The sequence below is a fragment of the Taudactylus pleione genome, unplaced genomic scaffold, assembly GCF_031769625.1.
Source record: "Taudactylus pleione unplaced genomic scaffold, aTauple2 ptg000278l, whole genome shotgun sequence".
In the NCBI taxonomy this organism is placed as follows: Eukaryota; Metazoa; Chordata; class Amphibia; order Anura; family Myobatrachidae; genus Taudactylus; species Taudactylus pleione.
This window is the reverse complement of record NW_028284680.1, coordinates 494,898-507,221: the sequence shown is the minus strand read 5'-3', so window position 1 is coordinate 507,221 and position 12,324 is coordinate 494,898. Positions and strand designations below refer to the sequence as shown.

The 12,324-nt window shown below is 47.0% G+C and overlaps 1 protein-coding gene across 1 annotated transcript in view; it reads left to right on the top strand.

Moving 5' to 3' along the window:
* Positions 1-12,324, top strand: part of LOC148513469 (uncharacterized) — a 466,228-nt gene that overhangs the window by 164,001 nt on the left and 289,903 nt on the right. The window contains exons 44-50 of the mRNA XM_088481822.1: positions 3,831-4,064; positions 4,151-4,248; positions 4,331-4,508; positions 5,447-5,680; positions 10,364-10,447; positions 11,222-11,395; positions 11,658-11,813. Coding sequence (XP_088337948.1) covers positions 3,831-4,064; positions 4,151-4,248; positions 4,331-4,508; positions 5,447-5,680; positions 10,364-10,447; positions 11,222-11,395; positions 11,658-11,813 — 1,158 coding nt within the window. The remainder of the gene's footprint in view (positions 1-3,830; positions 4,065-4,150; positions 4,249-4,330; positions 4,509-5,446; positions 5,681-10,363; positions 10,448-11,221; positions 11,396-11,657; positions 11,814-12,324) is intronic.

The following is a 12,324-nucleotide window of genomic DNA, read 5'->3' as shown; positions in this document are numbered from 1 at the left end:
GGATCAGGTGATGTGTGTTCACAGATTGGGTCAGGTGATGTGTGTGCACAGATTGGGTCAGGTGATGTGTGTGCACAGATTGGGTCAGGTGATGTGTGTGCACAGATTGGGTCAGGTGATGTGTGTGCACCGATTGGGTCAGGTGATGTGTGTGCACCGATTGGGTCAGGTGATGTGTGTGCACAGATTGGGTCAGGTGATGTGTGTGCACCGATTGGGTCAGGTGATGTGTGTTCACCGATTGGGTCAGGTGATGTGTGTGCACCGATTGGGTCAGGTGATGTGTGTGCACCGATTGGGTCAGGTGATGTGTGTGCACCGATTGGGTCAGGTGATGTGTGTGCACCGATTGGGTCAGGTGATGTGTGTGCACAGATTGGGTCAGGTGATGTGTGTGCACAGATTGGGTCAGGTGATGTGTGTGCACAGATTGGGTCAGGTGATGTGTGTGCACAGATTGGGTCAGGTGATGTGTGTGCACAGATTGGGTCAGGTGATGTGTGTGCACAGATTGGGTCAGGTGATGTGTGTGCACAGATTGGGTCAGGTGATGTGTGTGCACAGATTGGGTCAGGTGATGTGTGTGCACAGATTGGGTCAGGTGATATATGAGGACTCCGCTTAGGAGCCAAAATTGCCCATGTTTCAAGTCATCGTTGCAGGTTATACAATGGCGCTGCTTATACAGTACAATGATACACTGGGCCTGGTGCAGAGGTCGGCGCACTGCTGATGTCAGACGTAGCGTAACAAATTTTTGCTACTGCACATGCGCCTAAGTCACACCACGCATGTGCTGCGAGTGTGTCTGTACAGAGTCGCAGTTGCAGTGTCAGGAGCATGCTCGGAGGAGTTTTATGTTTAGATGTATAGCGGGTATTTCATTATATATATATATAATATATGTGTGTGTGTGTGTGTGTGCATTATACAGTGAGTTTTCCTGGGTGGAGACAGTGAGGTCGCTTAGCGCACGCACAGAGATAGCCGGTCCTATGGGAGTATCGCAGGTGTATCGGTGAGAGTGGCTACGTACGTAGGCGCTCAGCCACTTACATAGGAGTCTATACTCACACAGAGAAACTTCAATAACCATAGGGCTAGTGCACGATCCGATGGTGCGACCGATGCTGGTGTCTAAGGACTCACCAATCGTTATTACAGTGCGTGCGGAAGCTGACAGTGGGCGTCTCGGTCCTGGCAGATGTACACAGGGGAAGTGCTTGTAGTGGCATTTGCATATAGTCGCAGACGGCGACCACCGATAGACGCTGCTGCAGTGCTTCAGCATCCACCTCTGAATCAGCCCAATGTGCTATATACATGATGTCTGTGCATTAAGGGGGCAGCTGCTGGGGATGCGTCCCAAATTAGGCCGCATAATATCTGGATGCAAACTCAATTCCAATGGATGGATGTGTGCAGGACATGTAGTACATAGGGGTGTATAGGAAGCGCACACAATGGCTGCCGGTGCAGAGACAATTAGAGACACAGATTGCTGCACAGCGCCCAGCTGCCTCATAATACTCCTAGCACTGGGGACACCTACATCACACACATCTAAGAGAATTAGACTGCTGCATGGAGGTGTCTCCTCTCTAGTGGGTGACCAGGCAGTGCAACAGGGGATGTCTCTTCTCCTCTCTATTGGGTGACCAGGCAGTGCAACAGGGGATGTCTCTTCTCCTCTCTAGTGGATGACCAGGCAGTGCAACAGGGGATGTCTCTTCTCCTCTCTAGTGTGTGACCAGGCAGTGCAACAGGGGATGTCTCTTCTCCTCTCTAGTGTGTGACCAGGCAGTGCAATAGGGGATGTCTCTTCTCCTCTCTAGTCTGTGACCAGGCAGTGCAACAGGCGCTGTCTCTTCTCCTCTCTAGTAGGTGACCAGGCAGTGCAACAGGGGATGTCTCTTCTCTCTAGTGGGTGACCAGGCAGTGCAACAGGGGATGTCTCTTCTCTCTAGTGTGTGACCAGGCAGTGCAACAGGGGATGTCTCTTCTCTCTAGTGGGTGACCAGGCAGTGCAGCAGGGGATGTCTCTTCTCCTCTCTAAGGGGTGACCAGGCAGTGCAACAGGGGATGTCTCTTCTCCTCTCTAGTGGGTGACCAGGCAGTGCAACAGGGGATGTCTCTTCTCCTCTCTATGGGGTGACCAGGCAGTGCAACAGGGGATGTCTCTTCTCCTCTCTAGTGGGTGACCAGGCAGTGCAACAGGGGATGTCTCTTCTCCTCTCTAGTGTGGAACCAGGCAGTGCAACAGGGGATGTCTCTTCTCTCTAGTGTGTGACCAGGCAGTGCAACAGGGGATGTCTCTTCTCTCTAGTGGGTGACCAGGCAGTGCAACAGGGGATGTCTCTTCTCCTCTCTAGTGGGTGACCAGGCAGTGCAACAGGGGATGTCTCTTCTCCTCTCTAGTGGGTGACCAGGCAGTGCAATACGGGATGTCTCTTCTCCTCTCTAGTGGGTGACCAGGCAGTGCAATAGGGGCTGTCTCTTCTCCTCTCTAGTGGGTGACCAGGCAGTGCAACAGGGGATGTCTCTTCTCCTCTCTAGTGGGTGACCAGGCAGTGCAATAGGGGCTGTCTCTTCTCCTCTCTAGTGGGTGACCAATCAGTGCAATAGGGGATGTCTCTTCTCCTCTCATGGGTTAATCTTATGCATCAAGGGTTCTCCACACCTGTAAACTCATTTGGTCAGGGTCATCCTAGCCTTCTGCTTCATGTGCTTAGGACCTCATTCAGAGCTGCTCGCAAAATGCGAGCACTCGCTCTGAATGAGGGCGGCCGCATGTAAAAAATGATCCTGCCTCCTGGCCGCTCGCTAGGCTGTGTTACCACCCACAGCTTTAACGAGCGGCCAGGATGATGGTCGCGATGGTCAAGACCATCGCGACCATCGGGGCTTGCGACGAGACCCGAAGCTCTCCCACTGACATCACTGGTGATGTCATTGGGGCCGCCCACAAACGGCAGGCGTTCGCCTGGGAACGCCTCCGTTTGTTAAGCCACCCCCCACCACGCCTACAAAACAGGTCGAGCTGTCGATCAACATCGACAACCGCCACTTTTGTAGTGAGCCACGGAGTGAGAATTTCTCTCTCGCTCCAGGGCTTGCGCACACGCAGTGTGGCCGCTGCGCACAGCCAAACATCGACCCGCTTGTGCTGTACGATCCCTGCAATGTACAGCGCGGCGTAAAATGCTGGTAAATAAAATAGAACAATAATAACTTACCCTATGGCAGATGTGCAAGTGCTGGCGTGTCCTGTCCATTCTCTGCCCTCCATTATGTGCCCGTCCCTTAGCCTGAGGTGTACGTACAGGTCCCTCTCCCCCAGTGCATGGACTGTACCAGCATCGGCTTCTGGCCGCATCTTCTGACGCGCCAGCTGGCATGCTAGCAACTAGGGGGGGTCACTGATTCCCAGATCCCAGAAGAGTTATTATTTAGCGTTCTTACCGGCTGTCACTGCCGACTGACGGGTTCTTCTGCCATGGTTCTGGTCCTTTCTTCCAGGACTGGGGCCCAGCCTGCCTTCCGCATCTCCCAAGTGTACGGAGCCATCCCCAGCTACCCCTTTATGCTGTGAGGTGATCCGTATACATGAGTCCATGTACAGGGTCTGATCGCCATGAGCCATAATAATAAGGACTTTCCATCTTTATCATCGTTATTACATTATAATTATTTTTCTAAATTATTTTCAGTATGTTTTACTGTCACCTAAAACATGTTTTATTTTATTTTATGTGTATTTTCTGTTGCCATTTGGTTAGTAAGTCTCAAAGTTATCTTTTCTTCTGACTGACAGTCATTTTATATTCCAGGTCACTACTGTGATACACCTGGACAGACGCAGGTAACAGGGGTCTGCCCTGAAGGACATTACTGTGCACATTCTGTGAAAACAAAAACCCCAAACCAAGGGATCCTGGGAGATATGTGTCCTCCCGGCCATTACTGCCCAATTGGCTCCACCATGCCTCATCCATGTCCTGCTGGTTCCTATAGTAACACCTCAGGGAACGCTGGGCCTGAAGCCTGCATGGCGTGTGAGCCAGGTAATGAAAATAGTATTTTCAGTCCCATCGTACTGTGAGTGTGTATTACCGTTTTCTTTGTGATGTCGGCTTGGCTCCATTTTTAGGAGAGTTCTGCGATAGACCTGGATTGGCCACTCCGAATGGCCCCTGTGACGGAGGATACTTCTGTGTTAGAGGGTCTCTGTCTTCTCGTCCTCCGGAGGTAATATGCGGTCACTCTCTCCTACATACAGTCCTTATGTTCTCCTCCTTCCACATGTAAATGGTTAATATAATTTGTACAGGTGACTAACTCTGGTGGCCCCTGCCCTGCAGGACACTTCTGCCCGAAGGGGTGCCACACTGCCCAGGCTTGTCCTGCAGGCACCTTCTCACAGTCTTTGGGTCGAACAAGCTGTTCTGAATGTCCAGAGGGATTTTACTGTCCTGCACGATCTCCTAACACGACCATCTGCCCCGAAGGTACAAACCTCCACCCCCTTTGTTTTACAGTCCACCAGATTCTGCTCAGGGGACAGTGGGCCTGATTCAGACCCGCTCGCTAAAATGCGTTCGCACACAGCCAGCCGATGTTTGCAATCTGCACATGGGTACGCATCGCAACGCGCGTGCGTGAACCAGTGCGAGCGATCGCGAAGCGTATGCTCGCTGCGCATAGACTGTATGGCTGAATGAGTGACAGGAGAAGCCGTTTGTGGGTGGTGACGGGCTGGCCGCTAGAAACGGGGGAGTGGAGGTGCAAACGCAGGTGTGCCCGAGCGTCTGAACGCCGTTTCAGAGGCGTGCATAATTAAAAGGCAGCGTCATAGTACACGTCACTTGGTTGATTTTTACACTGAAGTGCTCGCAGTGCTTGCGGCAGGGTATGGTCAACCACAAGTGCTGCGTATGCATCCGATGGCACTCGATGTTACCGATGGTTGCATACACTTCCTGGAGATGACGTGCATAATTAGCCGTCTTAAGACAGGCTGGTGAGCGTCTGCATACACAGAGCGATCGCACGCCAAGACATGCAGTGCGATCGCCTGCCTTGCCGAATTTGCATAGGCATCGAGCGAGCGGGTCTGAAACGAGCCCAGTGTGGGTAGTTTGTGTGCACCCACAACGCCAAGCACATTGGCATACAGTAGTTGGGTGTAAATAAAATTCGGTTTCACAGAATGTGATTGTTGCTATACGGTAAGTACCTTGTCAGGCACAAAAATAGTTCAAAAACATAGTGTGAAAATGATTTAATTAGCTTCAAAACCAAAGTTAGGTGACTGAGGAAGGTTAGGCAAACACCGGGAATTCTGCAGCCGACTTTATGATAACGCAAATGTCTGCTCTCACTCCTATATCATCCTCCTGGTGAGGAGCTTCAGGCTGATTCCTCTTATTTGATATTTGCCATCCAGGTCACTACTGTCCAAAGAGGACAGAATTTGCAGAACAGTACCCGTGCCCACAAGGCACATTCAGTGGTGGTCGAGGAGCCACAGACATGGGTACCTGCTTGCCCTGCCCGCCAGGCATGTTCTGTTCCAAGCCTGGATTGGGGCAACCTGAAGGCATCTGTGCACCAGGCTGGTATTGCCCAGCAGGATCAGTCTCCGACAGACCTGTCTCCTTCTCGGAACTTCCAGGTAATGGTATATTGGTCTAGTCTCTGTTATATTAAAGAGCTTGAAAGTGATAGAACCTTTCTATTTAATTAAAATAAATGTGAACGCTACCAAGGTTAGGCAATAATGACAGTAAGTAGGTACTCACCTAGTTATGGGAAACCTATAGACAGGGTTATACACTGTATATATACAGTATATATATTCCACAGAGCATATTGCGCTACTTCCAACTTTGTGTCTTCAGACAGGAGTTGGATATCTGTGGTGTAAATATCATACTGTCCCTAGGTTACTTTACCCTCTGCTATGGAGCTGCCTTATGTAAATAATAACCTTCATTTAATCTTCATAAACAATAACATGGCACCGTATTAAGATGCATTTTCGGGAAAGAAAGACACTTGGCATAAACTTGGCAGTTTACTCACGGCAGGCGTTTTGCGCCGCATGGCGTATTGAGGCTAGGTGAACAAGGATACCTCGGTTTAGCAAAATGCTTCTGATAAACAAAACTGATGGGCACTAAAACCACTGCGCATTCCACGCTGGAAGCCATGTCATACCTTCTGTCCCGACCAGCCACCCAAACCAGAACCCAGCCAATGATAACCGCTGCAAATACTAAACCCAGTGATATATAAATGCAAGAGAGCATACCTCCCTATTCACTTTCCCTGCAATAACGTACTGTCCAGGGCACTGGGACGGGAGATGTATGGGCGAGATCATAGCTATATATACTGTAACATAAGATGTATCATTAATACAGACTATTCACTTACCCTGCAATAACGTACTGACCAGGGCACTGGGACGGGAGATGCATGGGCGAGATCATATCTATATATACTGTAACATACGATGTATCATTAATACAGTCTATTCACTTACCCTACAATAACGTACTGACCAGGGCACTGAGACGAGCGATGCATGGGCGAGATCATATCTGTATATACTGTAACATACGATGTATCATTAATACAGTCTATTCACTTACCCTACAATAACGTACTGACCAGGGCACGGAGACGAGAGATGCATGGGCGAGATCATATCTGTATATACTGTAACATACGATGTATCATTAATACAGTCTATTCACTTTCCCTGCAATAACGTACTGACCAGGGCACTGGGGCGAGATCATATCTGTATATACTGTAACATACGATGTATCATTAATACAGTCTATTCACTTTCCCTGCAATAACGTACTGACCAGGGCACTGGGGCGAGATCATATCTGTATATACTGTAACATACGATGTATCATTAATACAGTCTATTCACTTTCCCTGCAATAACGTACTGACCAGGGCACTGGGGCGAGATCATATCTGTATATACTGTAACATACGATGTATCATTAATACAGTCTATTCACTTTCCCTGCAATAACGTACTGACCAGGGCACTGGGGCGAGATCATATCTGTATATACTGTAACATACGATGTATCATTAATACAGTCTATTCACTTTCCCTGCAATAACGTACTGACCAGGGCACTGGGGCGAGATCATATCTGTATATACTGTAACATACGATGTATCATTAATACAGTCTATTCACTTTCCCTGCAATAACGTACTGACCAGGGCACGGAGACGAGAGATGCATGGGCGAGATCATATCTGTATATACTGTAACATAAGATGTATCATTAATACAGTCTATTCACTTTCCCTGCAATAACGTACTGACCAGGGCACTGGGGCGAGATCATATCTGTATATACTGTAACATACGATGTATCATTAATACAGTCTATTCACTTACCCTGCAATAACGTACTGACCAGGGCACTGGGGCGAGATCATATCTGTATATACTGTAACATACGATGTATCATTAATACAGTCTATTCACTTTCCCTGCAATAACGTACTGACCAGGGCACTGGGGCGAGATCATATCTGTATATACTGTAACATACGATGTATCATTAATACAGTCTATTCACTTTCCCTGCAATAACGTACTGACCAGGGCACTGGGGCGAGATCATATCTGTATATACTGTAACATACGATGTATCATTAATACAGTCTATTCACTTTCCCTGCAATAACGTACTGACCAGGGCACTGGGGCGAGATCATATCTGTATATACTGTAACATACGATGTATCATTAATACAGTCTATTCACTTTCCCTGCAATAACGTACTGACCAGGGCACTGGGGCGAGATCATATCTGTATATACTGTAACATACGATGTATCATTAATACAGTCTATTCACTTTCCCTGCAATAACTTCCTGACCAGGGCACTGGGGCGAGATCATATCTGTATATACTGTAACATACGATGTAGCATTAATACAGTCTATTCACTTACCCTGCAATAACGTACTGACCAGGGCACGGAGACGAGAGATGCATGGGCGAGATCATATCTGTATATACTGTAACATAAGATGTATCATTAATACAGTCTATTCACTTACCCTACAATAACGTACTGACCAGGGCACTGGGGCGAGATCATATCTGTATATACTGTAACATACGATGTATCATTAATACAGTCTATTCACTTTCCCTGCAATAACGTACTGACCAGGGCACTGGGGCGAGATCATATCTGTATATACTGTAACATACGATGTATCATTAATACAGTCTATTCACTTTCCCTGCAATAACGTACTGACCAGGGCACTGGGGCGAGATCATATCTGTATATACTGTAACATACGATGTATCATTAATACAGTCTATTCACTTTCCCTGCAATAACGTACTGACCAGGGCACTGGGGCGAGATCATATCTGTATATACTGTAACATACGATGTAGCATTAATACAGTCTATTCACTTACCCTGCAATAACGTACTGACCAGGGCACGGAGACGAGAGATGCATGGGCGAGATCATATCTGTATATACTGTAACATAAGATGTATCATTAATACAGTCTATTCACTTACCCTACAATAACGTACTGACCAGGGCACTGGGGCGAGATCATATCTGTATATACTGTAACATACGATGTATCATTAATACAGTCTATTCACTTTCCCTGCAATAACGTACTGACCAGGGCACTGGGGCGAGATCATATCTGTATATACTGTAACATACGATGTATCATTAATACAGTCTATTCACTTTCCCTGCAATAACGTACTGACCAGGGCACTGGGGCGAGATCATATCTGTATATACTGTAACATACGATGTATCATTAATACAGTCTATTCACTTTCCCTGCAATAACGTACTGACCAGGGCACTGGGGCGAGATCATATCTGTATATACTGTAACATACGATGTATCATTAATACAGTCTATTCACTTTCCCTGCAATAACGTACTGACCAGGGCACTGGGGCGAGATCATATCTGTATATACTGTAACATACGATGTATCATTAATACAGTCTATTCACTTTCCCTGCAATAACGTACTGACCAGGGCACTGGGGCGAGATCATATCTGTATATACTGTAACATACGATGTATCATTAATACAGTCTATTCACTTTCCCTGCAATAACTTCCTGACCAGGGCACTGGGGCGAGATCATATCTGTATATACTGTAACATACGATGTAGCATTAATACAGTCTATTCACTTACCCTGCAATAACGTACTGACCAGGGCACGGAGACGAGAGATGCATGGGCGAGATCATATCTGTATATACTGTAACATAAGATGTATCATTAATACAGTCTATTCACTTACCCTACAATAACGTACTGACCAGGGCACTGGGGCGAGATCATATCTGTATATACTGTAACATACGATGTATCATTAATACAGTCTATTCACTTTCCCTGCAATAACGTACTGACCAGGGCACTGGGGCGAGATCATATCTGTATATACTGTAACATACGATGTATCATTAATACAGTCTATTCACTTTCCCTGCAATAACGTACTGACCAGGGCACTGGGGCGAGATCATATCTGTATATACTGTAACATACGATGTATCATTAATACAGTCTATTCACTTTCCCTGCAATAACGTACTGACCAGGGCACTGGGGCGAGATCATATCTGTATATACTGTAACATACGATGTAGCATTAATACAGTCTATTCACTTACCCTGCAATAACGTACTGACCAGGGCACGGAGACGAGAGATGCATGGGCGAGATCATATCTGTATATACTGTAACATAAGATGTATCATTAATACAGTCTATTCACTTACCCTACAATAACGTACTGACCAGGGCACTGGGGCGAGATCATATCTGTATATACTGTAACATACGATGTATCATTAATACAGTCTATTCACTTTCCCTGCAATAACGTACTGACCAGGGCACTGGGGCGAGATCATATCTGTATATACTGTAACATACGATGTATCATTAATACAGTCTATTCACTTTCCCTGCAATAACGTACTGACCAGGGCACTGGGGCGAGATCATATCTGTATATACTGTAACATACGATGTATCATTAATACAGTCTATTCACTTTCCCTGCAATAACGTACTGACCAGGGCACTGGGGCGAGATCATATCTGTATATACTGTAACATACGATGTATCATTAATACAGTCTATTCACTTTCCCTGCAATAACGTACTGACCAGGGCACTGGGGCGAGATCATATCTGTATATACTGTAACATACGATGTAGCATTAATACAGTCTATTCACTTTTAAACAAAAATTGTAACCAATTCTTAACTTTATTCTCTTGTTCTAGGATATACAGAATTGTCTGATAGAATGTGCCCAGCAGGAAAGTTTTGCCCCCAGGGTTCATCTTTCCCCGTTCCCTGCACTCCAGGTAATGTTACAGCCTTAATGATTATTATGACGTCTATACTGTACATAAATTGTCGCTAGATGCTCCTGAACCTCAGAGCAAAGTCTGTGCTTGGTCTACTCAGACATTTCACACCACAAGCTGATGCTGAGACTCCATCTACCTGCACTATGGTGTCACTGAGCCCCATCTGCCTGCACTGTGGTGTCACTGAGCCCCATCTGCCTGCACTATGGTGTCACTGAGCCCCATCTGCCTGCTCTCTCGCATCACTGAGTCCAATGTACCTGCAATATGGTGTCACTGAGCCCCATCTGCCTGCATTGCAGTGTCACGGAGCCCCATCTGCCTGCATTGCAGTATCACTGAGCCCCATCTGCCTGCATTGCAGTGTCACTGAGCCCCATCTGCCTGCATTGCAGTATCACTGAGCCCCATCTGCCTGCATTGCAGTATCACTGAGCCCCCATCTGCCTGCATTGCAGTATCACTGAGCCCCATCTGCCTGCATTGCAGTGTCACGGAGCCCCATCTGCCTGCATTGCAGTGTCACTGAGCCCCATCTGCCTGCATTGCAGTATCACTGAGCCCCATCTGCCTGCATTGCAGTATCACTGAGCCCCCATCTGCCTGCATTGCAGTATCACTGAGCCCCATCTGCCTGCATTGCAGTATCACTGAGCCCCATCTGCCTGCATTGCGGTATCACTGAGCCCCATCTGCCTGCATTGCGGTATCACTGAGCCCCATCTGCCTGCATTCCCATCTTCCCTTTGTGTAATAATGTTATTTCAGGGTCATACTGTGCGCTGCCTGAGCTGGCCTCCGAGTCTGGTCCCTGTGATGCTGGGTTTTACTGTTCAGGGGGCTCCTCCCTCCCAAACCCTCAGGATGGAGAGATGGGCGGCGTGTGTCCCCCTGGACACTTCTGTGTCAGTGGAAGTTCATCACCTGCTCCATGCCCACCAGGTCAGTAATAATCTCTGTGTGATCCAAGATCTGATGCTAGAAATATGCTGCTAGAATAAAGACATTACAGATATTGTCTGATGTTCTCAATGTAGTTTATAAGCCTGGAACACTGACATTGTTGAGAAGAATCAGTATTCACCATGTGAGCGCGATCTCCCTGTGCAGCAGTAATGAGAGGCACATGGGGACGTTCATATAATGCAGCTTACAATGTATGTGTGTATGTAATAGTGATATCATTGTTACTATGCCCCCGCAGGTACATTTCTGCCTCTTCCCGGGGCTCAGTCTATTCGGGACTGTCTGCCGTGCACAGCGGGATATTACTGCCCCCACTGGGGTAACAGTAACCCTGATGCTGAGTGCAGCGAGGGATGGTACTGTCCTGTGGGCACTCTCTATCCTCAGAGTCCAGGTAGAATTTTATTTCAATGGTATTATTATTATTATTATTATTATTATTATTATATTTTTTATTATTTGATTATTGTATTTTTTTATTAAACTTCTATTTGTAAATTGTGCAGTATTTTGCTGAGAGTGCCATCCCTGGACCAATGGGACCTACAGTCTACATAAGACACATACTGTACAGTACACTGGAATGGGGGGAGACTGAGGCACCTGGGGGGATCCCACACACACACAGACCTGGTCAGAATTCACTGGGACCCTCTGCCTGTTCCATTGTCAAAAACCCTTTCCCTCTCTCTCTGTTTTTTAGATATCTTTTGTAGTTGTTTTTTTTTTTTTTAAATCTAAGTCAACAGAATGCAACAATGTACATAGTAATTACAGCTGGGGACTGCAACATAATCATGCCCACAGACCAGATGGCTACACCTGAGCATCAGGCTATAGGGACCACGGCACACTGTATACATGCCGGCGAGGAATTACATGCTGTGCACTCTGGGAGTAGCAGC